This window comes from Eumetopias jubatus, unplaced genomic scaffold (assembly GCF_037043125.1).
Source record: "Eumetopias jubatus isolate StellerSeaLion01/CBP00866 unplaced genomic scaffold, mEumJub1_p1.0 scaffold_13, whole genome shotgun sequence".
NCBI lineage: Eukaryota > Metazoa > Chordata > Mammalia > Carnivora > Otariidae > Eumetopias > Eumetopias jubatus.
Genome location: NW_028274819.1, coordinates 106,429,563 through 106,451,246, shown reverse-complemented (window position 1 = coordinate 106,451,246; position 21,684 = coordinate 106,429,563). Strand labels below are relative to the sequence as shown.

At 36.2% G+C, this 21,684-nt stretch overlaps 1 protein-coding gene across 2 annotated transcripts in view; it reads right to left on the bottom strand.

Moving 5' to 3' along the window:
* RDX (radixin) overlaps positions 1–21,684 on the bottom strand; it is a 74,829-nt gene that overhangs the window by 24,685 nt on the left and 28,460 nt on the right. For both annotated transcript variants that reach the window (XM_028105802.2, XM_028105803.2), the window contains 7 exons: positions 19,552–19,647; positions 18,760–19,034; positions 12,872–12,955; positions 12,525–12,671; positions 10,099–10,195; positions 9,445–9,608; positions 4,951–5,081 (listed from right to left, as the gene is read on the bottom strand). In XM_028105802.2, the coding sequence (XP_027961603.1) occupies positions 4,951–5,081; positions 9,445–9,608; positions 10,099–10,195; positions 12,525–12,671; positions 12,872–12,955; positions 18,760–19,034; positions 19,552–19,647 (994 nt within the window). The remainder of the gene's footprint in view (positions 1–4,950; positions 5,082–9,444; positions 9,609–10,098; positions 10,196–12,524; positions 12,672–12,871; positions 12,956–18,759; positions 19,035–19,551; positions 19,648–21,684) is intronic.

The window sequence follows — 21,684 nt, the reverse complement described above, 5'->3', positions numbered from 1 at the left end:
CCAAAGTGCTTAAATCAAATCATCAGTCATCAAGCAAATGCACTGTACTAACTGTGCTCGCCAGAATGGCTAAACAAACAAAGAACACAAGAGGAAACCCTGACAATAAAACAAGTCATCAAAGTGATGTAGGTACAGAGCAAATCAGCTTTCACTACTGGAATGAGCACTGATACAACAACTTTGGAAAAACAGTGGTAGTATCTACCAAACTGTAGCAGTGATCCAGCAATTCCACTCCTGGGTGCAGATACCTCCCCAAAATTAATACCTTAGTGCTATGTTTAAGAATGCTCACAGCAGGGGCGCCTGGGTGGCTCAGTTGGTTAAGCGACGGCCTTTGGCTCAGGTCATGATCCTGGAGTCCCTGGATCGAGTCCCGCATCGGGCTCCCTGTTCAGCGAGGAGCCTGCTTCTCCCAAACCTCCCCCCTCTCATGTACTCTCTCGTGCTCTCTCAAATAAATAAATAAATCTTTAACAAAAAAAAAAAAAAGAATGCTCACAGCAGCCTTAGTTTATAATAGCCAGAACCAGAACTATCACAAATGTCTATCATTAGTGGTATCTACATGCAACAGAATAAGTATTATAAAACCACGTAAAAGAACAAACTACAGCTCCAGGTATAAGTTTTGAACAAAAAGAAGCCAAACAGAAGAGTACATGAATTCATTTACATGTAGTTCAAAAACAAGCAAGACTGTTCTTGGCACGACACCAAAAGCACAAGCAAAAAATACAATGGATTCCAGGGCCACCTGGGTGGTGCAGTCAGTTAAGCCTCTGACTCTTGGTTTCAGCTCAGGTTGTGATCTTAGGGTCATGAGATCAGGCCCCACGTCGGGATCTGTGCTCAGTGTGGAGTCTGCTTAAGATTCTCTCCCCTTTTCCCCTTCGCCCCTGTGCTCACACTCTTTCTCCCCCCAAGTGAATAAATCTTTAAAATAAAAAAACTGGACTTCATCCAAATTTAAACCACTGGGCTTCAAAGAACATCACCATCAAAGTGAACATAACCCACAGAATGGGAGAAAATATTTGCAAATCATAGGTCTGGTATGTCCTAAGACATGTGTACCGAGATATAGAAAAAACTCTTTTAACACCTCAACAACAAAAAGACAACACAGTTGAAAAATGGGAAGAAAAAAATGTAAAAATACATTTTTCCAAAGAAGATATATAAATGGTCAATAAACATATGGAAAGATGTTCAACATCATTAGCCATTTGGAAAATGCAAATCAAAACCACAGTAGCACTTCACAACCACCAGGATGACCATAATCCAAAAGACTAACATTAGCAAGTGCTGGTGAGGATATGGATCATACAAATCATACACTGACACTGGGAATGTAAAATGGTACAGTCGTTTTAGACACCAGTTTGTCAAAAAGTTAAATATAAAATTACTATTTGACCCAGTTATCTACTCCCAGGTTTATACTCAAAAGAAATGAAAACACAATAACCAGTACACAAATGTTTGTAGCAACATATTCACAATAGCCAAATGGTGGAAACAACCCAAATGTTCACCAACTAATGAATAAAACGTAGTAATGTCCATAGAATGGAATATTCAGCCATAAAAATGAATGAGTGCCTGATACAAGCTACAACATGGATGAACCTCAAACACATTATGCTCCATGAAAGACAGTTACCAAAGACCACAGTCTGCATGATTCCACTCATATGAAATGACTAGAACATGTAGTCTACAGAGCTAGAAAGTGGATTAGTAGGTGCCTAGGACTAGGGGAGAGAGAACTCGGAAAATAGAGAGAGTGATTCCTAATGGGTATGGGATTTCTTTCTGGGGTGATGTTAACTGTTCTAAAATTGTGGCGGTCAGTGGCACAACTCTGAATATACTAAAAACCATTAAAATGTACACTTTAAATCATTAACTGTGTGGTATTGTGACTCACACCTTAACAGAGCTATTAAAAATAAGACTAAACTCTACAAGGAGGGCGCCTAGGTGGCTCAGTTGGTTAAACATCTGCTGCTTTCGGTTCAGGTCATGATCCTGGGATCATGTCCCGGATCCCCGGACCGTGCTCCCTGCTCAGCAGGGAGTCTGCTTCTCCCTCTGCTCCTCCCCCTGCTTGTGCACACACATGCGTGTGTGCTCTCACAAAAATAAATAAATCTTTAAAAAATAATAATAAATAAATAAACTCTATGATAATATACATCAGAATAAGCCACATTTGGGGTGAAAAAATGGGAAGGGATACAAGGGAGGGTTCCCTGAGTGCAGGTAATGTTCTGGACCTTGTTCTGGGTAGTCACAGGAATAAATTCACTTGGTAAAAAATTCATTAAGCCTGATACCTAAGAGGTATGCACATTACTAACGGTATGCTATACTTCAAATAAATTTTTTTTTAAAACTTTCCAAAAAATCTCGGAAAATTAAATTAGGGATTATTTACTTCCATTCTAGAAATTAGGAACCTAAGGAAATTGAGAGGTTAAAATGACTTGCTAAAGGTCAGATTCTAAATTAATGACAGAATTAAAGCTTGACTCCTATTGTTTAATTCCTATTTATAAACAATGTATACATAAAATGGACAAGCCCCCCCCAGTCCCAACAAGAGCTTTCATCACACTATCACGCTTACTTCCCCCAAGCACTTAAAACATAAAATAATCTTGATTATCTGTTAATTTATTACTCTGTTTTTCCACAATAAAATGTAAGCTACATGAGAGCAGGAACCTTATCTGTTCAGTACCATATCCCCAATACCTACAACAGTGCCTCGTACACACTAGGTACTTAATAAGTATACAGAATGAATGACATCACTATACTTCAACTCCTTCTTGTGGTTTGTCTTTTCAAGGTGGGATTTCACTTTGATATTTGGCAGGATATTAAGTGTTGTGCAAGTCTGACTCTGTTATATCTCAAATATACCTTCAGAAATGGTTTAAAAATGATAAAAATAAGTGTGAATTATGGAAATGTAAATGGTAGAATAGTTCTATTTAATGATTTAACTCATTTCAAATAATAATGACTTCAAAAAAATTTTTAATGAAGTATAGAAAAGTTTCTTCTCAAACAAAAACTTACAGGTTTATCTACTAAATATTATGACTTAGATATGACCAGAGTTACTGCATTTGAGTGAGAATTTAGCATAAATTACAAGACAATCATGCAGATTTTAGGACAGCCTGGGAAAGTTTTATTATTAGGGGGGGGAAAAAAACCCCAAGAAACAAATTAGATGACCTCTGCCATAAGAGAGTTGACCGATTTGAAATTGTCTTCATAGGGACACTCTACATTCTTTCTTACGTTCTATCTTCCTTATATTCATTAGTGCTTTCTTCAGTAGTTTTCTGTGTGTAAATCATTAATATTTTTATTATACATCCTAAATAAACAAAATTGAAAGGTTTAATAAGTAGCTATTCTAAAATAGTAAATAATAAATTAAAAAGCTCTAGCTCTTTAAAATCATACCAGATTCAAAAATTTCTTTAAACGTTTTTAAAAAAACACACATTCCATTTTTTTACAGCATTCTTCCTCTAAAAGTTTTGCTTATTGTATTCACATGGCACTTAGTACACATTACCTCACTTTATATTTTTATGAATGCATCTTGTCTCTGCCAACCACACAGACTTCCCTCCCATGCATGCTATTTATTTGTATTCCTAAAATGCAGCACAAAGTAGGCACTTCATAAAGGTCTACTTTAATTAATGAAAAAGGCACCTGGAGTAGTAGCAACAGTATGAAGTTGGAATTCAGAAAATAAGTTCTGCCCTTGTGTTACGGTCTGCGAGCAAGTCTGTTTAATACCTCTGACCACTAAACTAAATAGTTTTCTAGGTCTTTTCTAGCTTTGAAAAGTGAGGCTTCTACTGAGTCAGAATAAAACATAGGTTTTTTTTTTTTTCTATTTCTTCTCTTAGAAATATTATTTCCAATCCTCTTGAAATCAGAATGATCAACCAGTTTGCAGATTTATAGCAATCTCTGTGACTTCCTCTTTTAGGTACCCATTTGCAAATTATTCTCCCCACTGCTCAAGAGCATCTCCCCACCATGGCAGCCAGATGTAAGGAATGAAAATAACCCTTCAATAAGGTTATTATTTAATAAACTTTAAGGTTATTATTCTACTTAGAATAATAAAACTAATGGCTGCTTCTACTAGTTGTCAGGAAAGGAGGTATTAATTCTAATTTTACAAATAGTATTTCATATTACATCCCCCACCAACTTCTGCTTTAGGAAGGAAAAAAACATCTTGTTTTGCTCAATTCCTTTTTTCTTCTGTTCTTCCTACTCTTTGTTGTTTGAAAGTAGCATATCCTAGAGTTATTCACTATAAACCACTCTCAAAATCCAACATACCCTTTCTATACACCACAGCATTTTGGTTACATTCTGCATGGGAAGTAGGTTCTTACAAAGGTGTTACCAAAAACCAACCCACTTCTATGTGTTGTGTATTTTTTTTAATATACTAAAATAAAGTTTAGAGATTGAGTTCCAAAAGAGTTTATTATAGTCAGAACAGCTTAAAATGCCCTTAAAGTATTCAGATGCCTTTAAGTACTTAAATATCCAAAAAGCATCAAACAGAATGGCTTTTGTTTAAATGCTAGCAAGTACTGAAAATGTGTATTTATGGAACCTGACGTAAGAGGAATAAATTAATATTTATATGCATTTCCGACCACAAGTAAGGCTACACATGAAAACACCTGTGTTTAAGCAAATGAAAGAGAAACTAGCACATGAGTGTTGCGTGTGCCTCAGTTAAACATGTTTATGATGTGATTCTATGACGTATTACTGTGACAAGTGTAATTATTCTAGAAGACAAACGAGACTTAGCAGCACTGAGGAACTATCAGACCAAGAGGAACAATGGTGAACGCCTTGTCAAAAGGAAACCGCTACCTTTCTGGGCTTTCACCGTCTGCTCTTCAATTTGCCGCAGCCGCTCCATCAGCTCCTCCTTTTCCCGCTCTATCCTTTCCTTCTCCTTTTCTGCTATCTCCCTCTTCTTCTTTTCATTCTCTAGTTGTGCCCTGAAGAGGAATTAGAATTGTTGTTACAAATGAATACACAGAAATATCTACGTGAAATCCACATACTGTGAGTCCACTAAGAATAAACTAAGTATAAATCTTTTAAGAATCTTCATTGTATTCAGCTGGGCTTCAAAAAAAAAAAAACCCCCCATCCAGTTAAAAATATAGGACTGCCCTGTTATATGCACGTACACTGAAATACAATGCATTTCTTTTTGTGAGGTCATGGAAAATGTAGTCCAGGATTATTTCAAAAGTTAAAAGGGGTGCTTGGGTGGATCAACCGGTTAAGCATCTGCCTTCGGCTCAGGTCATGATCTCGTGGTCCTGGGATGGAGCCCCGCTTTGGGCTCCCTGCTCAGAGGGGAGACTGCTTTTCCCTCTCCTTCTGCCCCTCCCCCAAGTCGTGCTCTCTCTCCCTCTCTCTCTCAAAATAAATAAAACCTTTAAAAAAAAAGGTATTAAAAACTTAAGACATTTTGGAAAGATTTTCAAGGGACAAATTTACAAAACAGCTAGGAAAATAAAACTGTCAAATACATCCCTCGTGTGCAAAGCATATTTTTTATGCGTATTGAATGCGGGAAAAAATTAGATTTATCACTTGCATACTCGATGAATTCTGACAATAAATTACAGGCCAGCACAAAAGCAGTTAACTGCACAGTTCCCGTTGAGCGAAATAAGAAAGGCTTGAAAGGGAGCACACAAGGTTATTTTACTTTAGACAGTTTAAGTAAGATAAACTGGGAGGGCAACAATTTTCAATCACCAATGTGAATTAACACACTTTTTTTGATTTTTAAAGATTTTATTTATTTATTTGACAGAGAGAGAGATAGCGAGAGCAGGAACACAAGCAGGGGGAGTGGGAGAGGGAGAGCAGGCTTCCTGCTGACCAGAGAGACCGATGCGGGACTCAATCCCAGCACCCTGGGATCATGGCCTGAGCCAAACGCAGACGCTTAATGGTTGAGCCACCCAGGTGCCCAAATTAACACATTTTTAATTCCTAAGGTAGTACCAATTTAATCTAATATACAAATGGCAAATCAGTTTTATCTCCTTTGACAACGCCATTAGAACGACAGTAGGTTTCGAATGCTGCTTAAGACAGATCATCCTGAGACCACCTCCCTCACTCAGCTGCACCTGCCAGGGGCCTAATGAAACTGCTTCTTTTAAATATAGCCAGAACTCTCATCACACAACTACCAAGTGCCTACCATGGGTCAGACTCTATGCTGAAGGCCATAAATATAAACGAATAAGAACTAGATGAAGCACTACCAGATAATATTGTCTGTTTCATAAATTTAATCAATAGTCAATATTCCCACTATTTTAATGGGAATAATTTTCTCTTTCTTTAGTTTTAAAAAATCAATTATGATTTCATGTCTGATACTTATCTGAATACATGTAAATACTCCCAAAAATTGCCATCTGAATTTCAGGTATAAAACCATGTACTATGAGCATAAATAGCATATTAATAAATTCAATTCTCTGGACTAACATGCAGAAAATATTTCAGAATACCTTACTTTTTAAAAAATATCAGATGAAGCCAATTATATTTTTCTTCAGTGAAAATTAAAAGCTAACTTATATTCAGCTTCTATTCAGACTATGCATTAAAATAATACTAAGAATTATTATACTAGGTACTATTTATTAAACACCAGGTACTCTGCTGAACGTTTGTATACCACTATCATTATTTCTCACAAAAATCTTTGCATCCTTGAAGCTGGGTCCCAGTGATACAGGCAAGCCAGCCATGACCCATCTCATAGCTAAGCTACAACTGGTACGTGGGTATCTGACTCTAAATTGTCTCCATTTTTAAACTTGGTAACAATTCTAGTTATATAGAACATGTTCAGGAATTACAGAATGAGTTATCATTCAACCTGGATGTAAATAACTTGGAACACAGACTATAGAGACCAACAACCCATGGAATATAATGTCGTTTTCACTGCCGAAAACCCAGTTATGGGAGTTAAGGGGAGAGAGTATGACCACATCTACCAAGGTACTGTAGGGAAAGAGGTCCCTTGCTGCCCCTTCCCAGCTACTGTTCTTGCCTAAGAGCTTCCAGCAGCACAGGCAGCACACCTCTGGGCATTCCCCCAAGTATCTTTGCTGGCTACTTTGCCAATGGCCTTGACCAAAACTGTTTCCACATATACAGTTGTCATTTTTCTCTTTCTGACCTGTAAAGCAGGAATAAATGAAGACTTGGCATGCCATTTCTGAAAGACCTGCCAAATCCCTATGTGGTTAGATTAATACAAAACATCCTGTAGGTATTCAAATGAATTAGTTACTAAATTCCTACAGTGTACAGTCAATAAATGTTTGCTAATGAAACACCGTAAAATTTATCCAAGACAGAAACCATGGGATGGTTACTGTGCAAAGCAAAGAAACTTAAAGTCTTCCACTTTCATCTAGGCTTCAGAGTAACTCAAATACAGTACCATCACCAAATGATACTTTTTTTTTTTAAAGATTTTATTTATTTATTTGAGAGAGAGAATGAGATAGAGAGAGCATGAGAGGGGGGAGGGTCCGAGGGAGAAGCAGACTCACTGCTGAGCAGGGAGCCCGATGCGGGACTCGATCCTGGGACTCCAGGATCATGACCTGAGCCGAAGGCAGTCACCCAACCAACTGAGCCACCCAGGCGCCCGCACCTAATGATACTTCTTAATCATACTACATATACTAGAAGCCATACAGCACTCTCCTCTATGTGTGAGAAATAAAGGACAAATGGACAAATGTATTTAAGAATGTAAATAATATGTCAAAACTATAGATAAGCAGAACAGTTAGGGGACATTTTATGGAATGATGAGTATGAGATACGATTTTTTAAACTCATGACGGGAGATCTTAGAGATGGGCCAGGAGAGGAAAGGAAGAGAGAAAGAGAGGGTGAGGGTAAGGGTGAGAGTGCATGAAAAGAAGGAAAAAAATTGTCTTTGAGAGAGACGGATGGAAAAGCTACAAAGAGTATGAATCTACAGAAAGTAAAGCACAGTAAAGAGCTACTTAGAAAGGCACGTAAGACTAGATAGAACCCCAACGTGATCCTGAGCCACAGGGGAACCCCGCCAATCCAACTTAGTGTCTTTAATTGGTCAGGAATTACTGGAAAGTCTCAAACCTATATAAAAAATGTCTGGTGATGCAGTAAATTTCTCTAAGGCACAGCCTCTACGGCAGACCACCTGAGGAAAGCTATCTAAATTACATAGAACATTTAAGAAAAAGCAACAACAAAAACACCACATCACTAAACACAAACACTCTGTGGTAAGTAAAATTTTATCTAGGAGAGGATCTATTTAATTCTTAGATTCACATCATGTTATTTCTAGTACATTTGCAATATTTAAGTTTATATATGTTTAGAGCTCCTCAGTTTTGTTTTCTTTACGGCCTACTCTATTTCTTAGATGACTATGTTATTCTACACTACAAAGATTTCCTCAATAGAAGTTAACTTTAGGTTGGTCTCTAAATTTTTTCAAATAAAATATTAAGTCCCAATCAATCTAGAATCAAATTTGGGGATTATGCTACTGGACCCAGTAATTTCATTCACTATCACTTTCATTTACTATCTTTCCATTTCAAAAACTCTCTAATATATATTTAATAGTATCTTTTTTCAAAAGTCTAAGTGAACCACAGTTTTAAAAAAACAACAAATCAGTGTCACTGGCAGGGGTGCTGGTGTTGCTCTGTACAGTGGCTTTTCACTTGAGTTCTCCAGTGTCACTGACACTGTTTGAAAGCAAAATATTCAGCGGGGTGCCTGGGTGGCTCAGTCAGTTGAGCGTCCAACTCTTGATTTCAGCTCAGGTCATGATTGTGAGATCAAGACCCACATCAGGCTCCACGCTTATGCTTGTTCCTCTCCCTCCCCTGCTTGTGCGTGTGCACGCTCTCTCTCAAACAAATAAAATCTTTTAAAAAAAATAAAAATAAAGCAAAATTTTTATTCAAGCAATTCTTACCCTGAAAAATTAAGAAGTACAAGTCACAAGCAGAACAAGCTTGAAAAATTCCAAACTATTACAGTACCCAAACCAATGTCGATTAGTGAAAAGCAAGCATATTTAAAAATTAAAAAAGCACATCTATGAATTCATGAAAAGCTACTTTCTCAGAAATACCAAAGATTTCCAATTTGAAAAGCATACGTACGCATTTTAAGAGTGTAAGGATAATTACTCAATTATAATACAATTAAAACAATGTAAAAATGTAAGCTCAGAGTAGGTTAAAGAAACAGCATTCTTAAATTTTTAATTAAGAATCAAAACCTTAAATTCTATACCTTTCCAACTGCTTCTGATGTTTCTCCTCCCTCGCCTGAGCCTTCATCTGCTGCACTTCAATAGTATCAGGCTTTCTTCTTCGCATGTATAGTTCATGGTTTCCCATACATAAAGCCAAAATCCGTTTGTTGATTCTCAGACGAGGTGCATAAAAAACAAAATCCTAAACATAAAGTTTCTGAATTTAAAATCTTCCTGAAGGATAGTCTCTCTCACCATAATCTGTACTAAATTTCAATATGCGGTATGAATTCGAATGTCATATTACACAGTTTAGAAATCATAAAATTTCCTAATTCCTAGTAAGTGTGCCATATTTGCACATAACTGTGAAGGTTACCAACAAACAAGTGTTTTTAACTGCTCCTTAGGAATGGTGATTATTTTCAATCACCTCCAATAAAACATCATCCACCTTATAGCTGAATCGCAATTAAAGTAAAACTAATAGTCACATGTTATAAAAAGATCAAAACCTTGTATTTTTAATAATTCATTATTTTATCAGCAGGAAAGTTAAACTATGGAAAGGGAATGTTTCTCAGGAGCAAATCAGTAAATGAACAATGCCACTATTCAAATAGTATCACAGCAAAGTGACAGAAATTTAGAAGAGTTAATACAGAAAACATTTACAAAACAATTTTACTTACAGGTGCCTTTTTGTCGATCGGCTTTATAACAAATTTTTTGTCATTAAATGAAATATTTCTGATTTCACTCCAAGGAAAACCAATTTTTGGTGTTAACCTTAAAAAATGATAGCATTCCTTTAATTAAAAGCAAAAAACAAAACATAAAATGTGTAACATTTTGGGGCCAAATTAGCTGAATGACCAGTCTTAAGAGTGCCAGAATTTCAAATGCATTAGCTTACTTATACTATTGACATTATTATCTTTTAAGGGGAAATTTGATCAATTAAGCCACATAAAACAGAATAACTATCAAAAAATTTCATAATGTGTCAGGAGCCTTGAAAACACTATATTTATTTTCTTAAAATTACCTAGAAAACACTAGCAACCTAGAGTGTAGAACTGAGCTTCTTGGGGTGTTGTATGAGCTCTGCTTAAATTCAAGCTACTACAACTATTAGTTTAAATATGTTTAAGAAGTGGGGGGAGAAGTCTTCATAAGTTTTCATGTGAATTATGGACATGTTACTAAATATAAAAAAATTTCCTTTCTCTGTTTAGTTTAAAAATGTATTTGTGAGTAACATTAAAAACACTAATTCTTAATATATAAAATTAAGGGTTAATTTTATGGTATGTGAGTTATATCTCAACAGAAAAAAATTTAGACATTCACATACACAAATGTCTGGATAAATGGAAGAGCTGGATTTCCAACTCTAAGAAATACAAGTTACCCCCATTTTGCCACACTGCACACAAAGATTCAAGGAATCAGACTGCAACAGTAATTTGTTTCTGCTTTTCCTGTATTTTACTGTCTCAGACTACCCATCAAATGTGTCACTGTTATCTAATATTAAGTGTGCAAAATGATTATGATACCCATGCGGGCCAAAAGGTATCTTTCTAGTCTGTCTTCTGAGAAGAGAGTATGAATTTCTACCTATTGAAAGTCCTTTTAATTCTTAAGGAGATTACGAACTGCAGCACAGCAAACAATTTTTCTACATAAAACTTCCTTTACTCAATATCCATGCGTTATACTGCCCTCTAATGGCGATTCAAACGTCAACGTTACCTGCTTAAAAAGGAGGCTGGCTGCTGGAACATAGTCTATTTTTTAAGGCAATGCTGTACTACTATATTTACATGTTACTTTGAAAATTCTAAATTTCCTCATATAATTCTCACAACAATCTTGTAAGGTAAGCTTGGCAGTTATATGAATTTCAGAGAGTTAATAACTTGACCAGGATCATAAAGGCAATTAGTAGCAGAGCTGGTAAAAGAACCTAAGCTTTTAAAGTTGTAACCTATTTTGAATTTTTTAAAAAAATCTTTTGGAAATATAATAGATTTTAATTATTTTTGAAAAATGAACCAGTACAGATAAGACCAAAATCCCCTTTGCCCACAATCTCCTGTAACAGTCCCTCCCATTCTGAGCTAACCCCCTCTCTTTCATATTCCCCATCTTTATCTGTAACCATATCTATAATGGGCACTCTCATAGAAATTAATTCAGTAATTTTTTAAAGAAAGAAAAGGAAAAAAAGATTTGGTCCACAAAAATTAGTCTCAAAGTCTTTTTTGCTTTTCAAAAACTTCAAAATATTCTCTTCTGAATGATACAGCATTTTAACTCACTTTGCAAATAACAAATATGTACCAGAGTAAAATAATTAAAATGCTCTTTTGGACTTAGTATGTACTGTTAGAAATGTGTATCTTATTAGATATTTGTAACAATGAAACTAAAATTCTAGAATTTTAGAATAAAGAGAAATGCCTTACAAGAAGGCATTACTGGCGTGGACGCTTATGCGGTATAGCAAATAAAGTATAAAGCAACTGTAGCTATCATTCCTAGAAGTATTATAAGAGTCTGACATACTCTGTATTAATATAAAATTAATACCTTATCAGTTTCAAAACAAAATTACACTGTTATGTTCTACTTTACTGATGTCTGAAAATATTCAAAACAATTCGTATAAATGTCTTTAAAAAGTTACAAAAAAATAATAAATCATACATCTATTAATTTCATTCTCATTGCTCTTGATTTCTTATATATGTTAGTTTCAATTTCACCTTATATGCCAGGCATTAACATTTAAGAAATTATTCTTCACCTATAAAGGGAACAAGTTTTAATTAATTTACTAGACATAACTCACAAGAGATCAAATAAAAGTGAATCATCCTGTCTGATAAATACACTAAGCAGCAGAACGCTAAAGCTACAAGGTGTTGCAAAAATGGAGACATGACATCTAAAAGTCTATGTGGTGTTAACTAATCTTTTGAGGAGGGAAAAAAAAAAAAGCAGTTAGAGTAATCAAGCCAAAAAAGAACTTTTACAAACACAGCATAAGATTAAAGCCATACAGATCACTGGTTAATGACCAGTTCACTATGCAACTAAATTTACTCACTTGTCATCATGCTCATAAATATTCAGACCCAAAGCATCAACGCCTAGCCACAATTCAGTTCCCTTTTTATTTTTTATTTCAAAATAGTTGACTCCATACATTTCTAGATCTTGGGCAATCTTCAGGTATTCCATCATAGAATCCTCCCTGTTAAAATAAAGCTTACTGTAATATCCTTAGGTAAAAGTAATGCCAAATTACAAAAATACTTTGGATTAAAATTTAGTGCCTTATATTTATTCATGTAAGTCTAATGATCTTAGGGGGATAATTTGATGTACTAGTGTTATGAAATAAAAAATACTTTAATTTGATGAAAAACACTAAGAAAATAGCCACCCAAATACCTCAGCATTCCTCTGTGTTCTTCATGCCAGTTCTGTATTCTTTCTTCCCACTGTTCTTTTGTCAGTTTGTGTTGCTCCAAAACACTGTAAGAAAAAAAAAATCTATGAAAAGGTTTCTATTATTCAAACTTAATATTCATTTAAAAGTACAGAATCATTCAGTACCTTAACTGTAATGGCTGTCATAAAAACCTATATACATGATAAAATTGCACAGAATACATACACACACACACACACAAATGACTGCATATAAAACAGATGAAATCTGAATCAGGCTGATGGACGGTATCAATATCTTGGTTGTGATACTAGTTATGCAAGATGTTACCGTTAGGAAAGGCTGGGAGAAGGTCACACAGCATCCCTCTATTTCTATAATTGCATGTGAATCTGTAATTATCTCAAAATACAAAGTTTCTAGGATCCTGAAATTATTTTAAATAATACATGTTTTTAAGACAGTTATATAGTTTATGGGAATTCAATTGTTTCAAACGAATAAGCTACTGGACCAAAAAAAGGAAAATGACTTTCTCATTATTAGTAGGAAAAATTAGAGAAGAGAGTGAAAATCAAAATTCTTGGGCCTTAATTTCTTCTTTTACATTATGTATTTACTTTTCTTGGTGGTAAATTTAATTTTCTTATTTCTATAGGCAAATACTTTATATAAAATTATACAAGTGGAAAGTTATACTTTTTACCACCCCACGTCCTCCAAGTAATCTTTTATTAGTTTCTCTTTTAGAGAGTTCCTTATGCAAATGTAAGCAAACATTATTTTCTCTTCTACTGATATTTTACACCAAATCAGAAAATTCAACATAAACAATTTACCTGCTCTACAAACTACAAACTATTTCTCTTCTCTTTGGGTCATATAATGATAATTACATATTTTTCTTTACTGGTGAATCCTCAGATCCTACTTTACTAATAGCAAAAGCTGTGGCATTAAAGTATTATTGCTTATGGGGCACTTGGGTGGCTCAGTCGGTTAAGCATCTGTCTTCGGCTCGGGTCACAATCCCAGGGTCCTGGGATCGAGCCCCATGTGGGGTTCCCAGCTCAGCAGGGAGCCTGCTTCTCCCCCTCCTTCCAGATCTCTGTCTCTCACAAATAAATAAAATCTTAAAAAAATATATTACTGTTTAGCTGTATAAAAATTTTACATGAAACCTAGGAATGTCTTGGCAGTATAAAAGAATCTCAGAACATAATCTTTCCTTGCACAAGTTAATATTTAGAATGGATTCCTTGGGCGCCTGGGTGGCTCAGATGGTTAAGCATCTGCCTTCGGCTCAGGTCATGATCCCGGGGTCCTGGGATCGAGTCCCGCATCGGGCTCCCTGCTCTGTGGTGAGCCTGCTTCTCCCTCTGCTTCTCTCTCTCTCTCTCTCTGACTCTCATGAATAAATAAATAAAACATTTAAAAAAAATTAAAAAAAAAAAAACCTTACAGAATGGATTCCTTAATGAGGTCTCAGAAAGACCATTATGTTCTTACTATGCCCTGCTCCTTTCTCGGTGTATCCTCTTTTAAGCTCTTAGCTTTTTTGGAAGAAGAGTGTTGTCTTCCCCCTTAGAGCACTTAAGTTCCACGTTTTTCTAGCCTTTATACTTTTTCTTGCTGCCTGGCCTGGGCTGCTCATCAAAAAGAATGCAATCAGCCTTAAGGGCATAATGAGTGCAGCCAACTGCTGGTACTAAAACATTAACTAAATCTGAAGGTATGGGTTAATTAAATTGGATGCCACTAAGATATATGTTCTAGCTTTTTATATCCTGCATTTCAAATCTCATTTGTTTGCATTTTACATAATGTACTTGTACTATTAATTTGCATGACTTGTTTGCAGGCATTCAAAAATTCCCACCCTCTCTCTCTTCTGTCCAGAAAAAGGAGTCCTTCGTGCCTAAAGCTAATCTATTCAACTTGGCTTTAAATCTGTCTACCTACACCTTTAAAGGACTTCTCCCCTCACTTTCTCAGGATCTATACTCCATCATTTATGACAGGGGACATATTTATTGTCCCTTGCATACATGTATATATTATCATATCTACTTCTTTATGTTACGGAGAGTTAAAGGACCACATCCATGTTGTTCACCATTATATGCCCAGTGTCAGTACTGAAAAGGTACTCAACTATTTTCAGAGAAAATAAAGGAATTAAATCAGTTCTTTCCCATCTTTTTAAGAACATGTCCATGAACTCATTGTTCCCCGGTTTGTTTTTTTTCTTTTTCACAATCACAACCAAACTTCTTTCAAGAGCTATCCATATTCACTATCTTTCATTTCCAAACCTCACATCCACTGCCCCGAGTCCACCACAATCTGGCTGCAATCACCAACACTATACTGAAGCTGCTTTTACTAAGGTCACTACCAATCTCCTTATTGTTAAACCCAACAGACACATTACTTCTCCCTCATACTCAACCTCTTTGTTACTATTTGACGCTGCTGATCAGTTTCTCCTTAAGGCTTCCTTGTACCTTGGCTTCCATGATTAACAGTCCTCTGGTATTATTCTTGACTCTCTGGCCATTTTTTCTCAATTTGCTTTACAGGAGTCTCTTCCCCTATACTTAAAAATTAAGTTCCAACAAGATCTGTCCTAGGCCTTTTGCTCATTCTGTATGTACTTTCAGGTCCATCTCTTTCATTCCCTTGGGATAATTATCTATTTGTTGCTTATTCCCAAAACTGTATCTATAGTTCAGACTGCTCTCCAAGATCCAGATCCACATCTACCAATGAATACTAGCTATCTTCCTTGGTTATGCTGCAGATGTTTCAAACACAACAGATTCAAAACTTAAATCTTCCTTCTCCAAAACGATCCCTTCTCCCCTTACCTTGGAAAAAGGTATTACCAACTACCCAGAGGCCCAAGTCAGAAACCTGGCACATAAAAACTTATATCTATCTATCTCTTTTCAAAGGAGTAAGCGATATTATCTTGTGGAGCTGATAATCTACATCACCAAAGAGCTAAAATGTACTGTGGGAGAAAAGATTGCTTATCTGGACTTTTCCACACAAGAATTTTTTTTTTTTCTATACAAGAATTAAAAGCACCCATCAAACGGGGCACCTGGGTGGCTCAGTCGGTTGGGCAACCGACTCTTGGTTTCCACTCAGGTCACGGTCTCAGGGGTCGTGAGATCAAGCCCTGCACTGGGCTTTGCATTGAGGGCGGGGCCTGCTTGAACATTCTCTTCCTCTGTCCCTCTATCTGTCCTGCTCTCTCTCTAAAATAAATAAATAAATCTTTGGGGCACCTGGGTGGCTCAGTCGTTAAGTGTCTGCCTTCAGCTCAGGTCATGATCCCAGGGTCCTAGCATCGAGCCCCGCATCGGGCTCTCTGCTCAGCGAGGAGCCTGCTTCTTCCTCTCCCACTCTGCCTGCTTGTGTTCCCTCTCTCACTGTCTCCTCTGTCAAATAAATAAAATCTTTAAAAAAAAAAAAGCACCCATCAAAATCATCAAACTGTGTGTAATTTATGATCATCAAATAACTTGATTACTAATTCTCCCCTCAGGTACTTAAGATGGTGAAAAAGTGTGCTATACCATACATAGAATAAGTAAACCACTGTGAAGGCATTTCCTCCATTCTAGATATAAAAATTAGCATTCTGATTTTATGAGTAAGCTTAGAGAGCTTGAAATAGTCCTCCAAAGACTACCAACTTGAAGAATACCTATCTGGACCTTCAAAGTTAAAGACCAAATCTTGAAGAGCATGTGCTATCTTCCTCCTTTTTAAACAAGTGGGTTATAGCACACATGCATTTAAAATAAAGAAATTAAATTAATTGTGCTTAAGTGTGATACCAGTGTTTAAAATATTTTTAAAATCACACAACTGTTAAATGTAAGCCAATTACTTCATCTGGTGCTCAACCAAACAGCAATCTAATCTCACATTAAAAGAACAACCATTTATGTTATACCTGAGATAAAACATGCCTAGTCTTTTATGAACAACTGGGAAATTTTAAGGGTAATTTTGATTATAAATAATATTTACCTTATATGCTGATTGAAAACCTAATCTGCTGTGCCTTTTACTAAACCTAAGTTATATCTCAATTTTGGTACAGAGCTGTGGAATCACTGTACCGTACACGTGAAACTCGTGTAACATTGTGTGCCAATTATATTTTAATAAAAAATAAGTCAAAACATTAAACCATAACTAAAAATAAAAACTAATCCTTATGTGAAATGAAATTCTACTGTGCCAGTTATCAACTATTTAATTCAATACTTAAAGAAAATCTGAGACCAAGAGGGGAGCGTGGGTGGCTCAGTCGTTAAGCGTCTGCCTTCGGCTCAGGTCATGATGCCGGGGTCCCGGGATCGAGCCCCACATCGGGCTCCCTGCTCAGCCAGGAGCCTACTTCTCCCTCTCCCACTCCCCCTGCTTGTGTTCCCTCTCTCACTGTGTCTCTCTCTGTCAAATAAACAGATTCTTAAAAAAAAAAAAAAAACAACTGAGACCAAGAGCTTGGAGTTGTAATAATAATCAAAACTAAACATACAGGCTAATAGGTGTCTCCTATTCCTGATTCTTTGGTGAACAGTATGCATTATTTTACCTTCTAAGAAAACGATTATTGCAAAAGCATTACAGTGTAACAGTAATAAACAGTGTAACATTTAATAATCAAATATTAAAGCTACCGTGTTTAATGATACCTTATAAAATAGCACATAATAACACAATACAACTTATTACACAAAAATAAACATTAATGCCTACAACCAAAGGAAACTAACAGACATGAAGTAGTTTCCTTTCTTCATATTTCATGACCTATGAAAAAGAAACTACCATCTAACAGCTTAAATACTATACAGAAGTAGTGCAACAGTGAAATTTTAGGTTAATAATACACAATTTTGCATTTAAACAGAAAATTTTAAAATTCAGGAATTCCAACTAAGAGCAGTAACACCTTCTTTCCAGGTTCTAAAAGATCTCCATGTACATTCTAGTCCACTACTCTAATTATGAAGTGAGATATTTTAAGGTAATATTGATGCTGTACTTCTTAGATTTCATAAATACTACCAACCAACACTTGCACCACGCTTTACAGTTAAAACCATACACCCTTTAGTTCACATTCTATAATCATAAACTAAGTTAGGCACAGCAGGATTATTATGCCCATTTTGCATATTCAGGTACAGAGGCTCAAAGATTTCAGGTCATGCACGGAAGGTCACAGAAGTAGTAAAGGGTAGAAATGACATTCAAATTCTAGGTCTTCTGCCTAATGATTTCTTCCTATGCCACGCTATTTTAAAGTAACTATTACAGAAGCAGCAGCATATTGCATATGAGAACAGAGCACTAGACTAGGAGTCTGAAAACTGAGTTTAGAACACCTGTTCGAGGGTGCCTGGCTGGTTCAGTCGGAAGAACATGAGACTCTTGATCTCAGGGCCGTGAATTCAAGCCCCATGTTGGGTGTAGAGACTACTTAAATAAACATGATAACAAAACAATAACAACCTTTTAAAAAGTTAGAAACTGAATTTTAATTCTATAGAGTAAATACAGCATGGCACTTATTCTCAAAGCATTTATGAAGCACCTATCTGCCTGTGTGAGAATTTTTACCAAGCAGTGGCAGTCACATCCTCCCCCGAGCCCGAATTACCACTACCTCCATTTACTGCTTACCCTGTGGGAATGAGGAGAAGAGGCAGAAAGTTTAAGTAATTATAGCATATATAAATCCATGTAGCTACCAGGTCATGACTTTTAAAAGTATATTCTCTCTCTAGCAACTTAAAAAAGTTGTCTATTTACAAATTTCTTTTTCAAAGAATTTAACATAAAATCGTATTTCACTTACCGCTGGGGTAGGAGTCTATCATTAGCCAGGTAGCCTGCTTTATGAATCTCTTTATTATAATCTCCATACTTGGCTTGGACAGCATAGGAAGCCAAAAGAACTGCAGTTTCTGGCGGACAATATATCTCATCATTCAAGATGGCTTCCTTAACTTGCAAGAAGAAAAGTCTCTGGGTTATTTCTTGAATTAATTCCTCAGAAACGTCTTCAGGAAAGAATTTAGCTCTGAATTTGAACTGTAAAGGATTCTCTTTTTTAACATCTTGCTGTGTCACCTGGAACAGTAATTTCAATTTCAAGCATAATCAACAAAAATCCTAAGTTCACATCAAATTCTTTTTTAGAAGTAGCATGTGAAACACAAATAAGATTCTAAATCATAAGACTCTAGTGTGTAAGAGTCTAAACTTATAAAAAGATATGTAAGGAAAAAGATTCCACGTGCTAACGGATATAACCTCTAACTCATAGGTCCTGTCTAATAACTAAGTTGAAACTTCCCTTAAGAAGCTTATCCTGTAGATTTTTGAGTCAAAGTACTCAGTTACACCTAACAATATTTATTATGTGTTAAGTTTTCAAACAGGAAAAGTGAACGTATCTTTTTTCTAAAATGATGCGTTAATGGTAACTTACTGAATTAAAAGTCATGACACCTTTAATAACTCAGAGATAACTGTAAAAGGAGACCTGACTGAAATCAGTCAGACCATGAACTTTTCTAGTACAAATTCATGATCACAATAACTTCAAAGTAATTTAATTATCAGCTGAATTTTATACATATTTTACCTTTTTATTTAGTTTAAGCCACGTAGAATAACCTTTGCTGTCCACATACTGCAGCCCAAAAAACCAGACCTCACGCAAACCAACTGTTTTCACCACCTTAATAAAAAAAAGTTCAATTTCAGTTCAACATTCACAGTGTAAGTAAATGGTACTATGTTTCAAAAGAAAAACAAAACTACATAGGTATTATAGGTATATTTCTTTGCTATAGAGATCGTATATTTCTTTGCTATAGAGATCTTTCTTAAATTTAGTATATTAATTACAGGAATATTTCTAAAATCTTAAATTCAGGTTTTGTATATATATTTTGTAGTGTCATTTCAATCTTGTTTGATCTACTTTTTTTATACCTCTTTTTCTTTCTCATCTCCTGTCATGACCCCAACAGGTAACAAGTCTGGGAAAATAAATAAAAAGCTGCCATAATCCCACTTTCCTGTTTCAGTATACCCCCACAACTACACAGGTGGGTAGGCAAGGCAAATAGTATCATTCTGGTGATGAGTCTCTGAGGACATTTAAAAGCCATACCCTAGGTAATCCAACTGGTGATTTCATACCCACTTCTCCTACCCTTCACTATCAAATAGTCTGTTCTTCCCTCACTGAGCAAGAAACCATTCTTGGAACATGCCCAAATTTTACCTTTCTATAGCTCTGTTCATGCCTTTTCTTCTACCTAGAATGTTTCTTCTGTATTTTTACCACCCGCTGAGTAATTTATTCCTCAAGCCCCAGTTCAATTAACATGCTTCTGTGAGGGGGGCCTGGGTGGCTCAGTCATTAAGCGTCTGCCTTCAGCTCAGGTCATGATCCCAGGGTCCTGGGATCGAGCCCTGCGTTGGGCTCGCTGCTCAGCTTCTCCCTCTCCCACTCCCCCTGCTTGTATTCCTTCTCTCGCTGTGTCTCTCTCTCTGTCAAATAAATAAAATCTTAAAAAAAAAAAAAAAACAACCTTCTAACATGCTTCTGTGAATGAAGCTATCCTATTATATAGATAAAATTAATCACTTGTTCCTTGATGTTCTATATTAAAACAAGGGAAGTGAGCCAGGAGAGGTGAGAGTTTAATATTTTAATAGCTTTACATAAAGATTCAACATTATTTTTTTTTAAAGATTTTATTTATTTGACAGAGAGAGAGAGACAGTGAGAGAGGGAACACAAGCAGGGGGAGTGGCAGAGGGAGAAGCAGGATTCCCGCCGAGCAGGGAGCCCAATGCGGGGCTCAATCCCAAGACCCTGGGATCATGACCTGAGCTGAAGGCAGACACTTAACGACTGAGCCACCCAGGCTCCCCTAGTTTTTTTTTTTAAGATTTTATTTATTTATTTTAGAGAGAGAATGAGAGAGCATGCGAGCAGGGTGGGGAGCAGAGGGGGAGGGGGGGAAGAATCTCAAGCAGACTCCACACTGAGCATGGAGCCTGATGTGGGGCTCAATCGCACCGCCCTGAGATCATGACCTGAGCTGAAACCAAGAGTTGGATGATTAACCGAATGAGCCACCCAGGTACCTCCTCAACATTAGTTTTAAAATAATAAATATTCTTGGCTTATTTTTTAAAAATATCTAAAAAAATGTATCAGGCATTTGGATTTCAAGATAGCATACCAAAGCCTTTGGAAAGTTTACTTTCCTTCTCTTGAAAAATTTCACTGAAGTTACACACACTAAAAAAAAACATTTAGCTGTGCTAGGAAAAGTTACCATCAAAAGAACAAAAATTGAGAAGTTTCTGGATGATGTATCATCAGGACTCATACTGATACAAAAGCTGATCAATACCAAACAAAACTTCAATGCAAAGAAGATCCCAAATAATTTAACTTTGGCAAAAGACAGGTTGTCCCAACAGAAGAGCCACAGAAAACATTCCAGCTCAGAGTGACAGAGTAGGAAATTTTCATAGGTCAAGAGCAACTGAGAGAACTCACTATACCCAAGGTAAAGCCTGCTTTTACCTCCTTAGGTTTGGGCTCAAGAGAAGTTGTCAGGAAACAGCTGTGACTGAAAGAATTAACTGCTTAGCACATTACAGATAACAATACTCCTTAATCTAGAACTTCATTTACACTATGAAACGTGTGTGTGCATCAAATACTGTCCTATGTACTTAACATGAATTC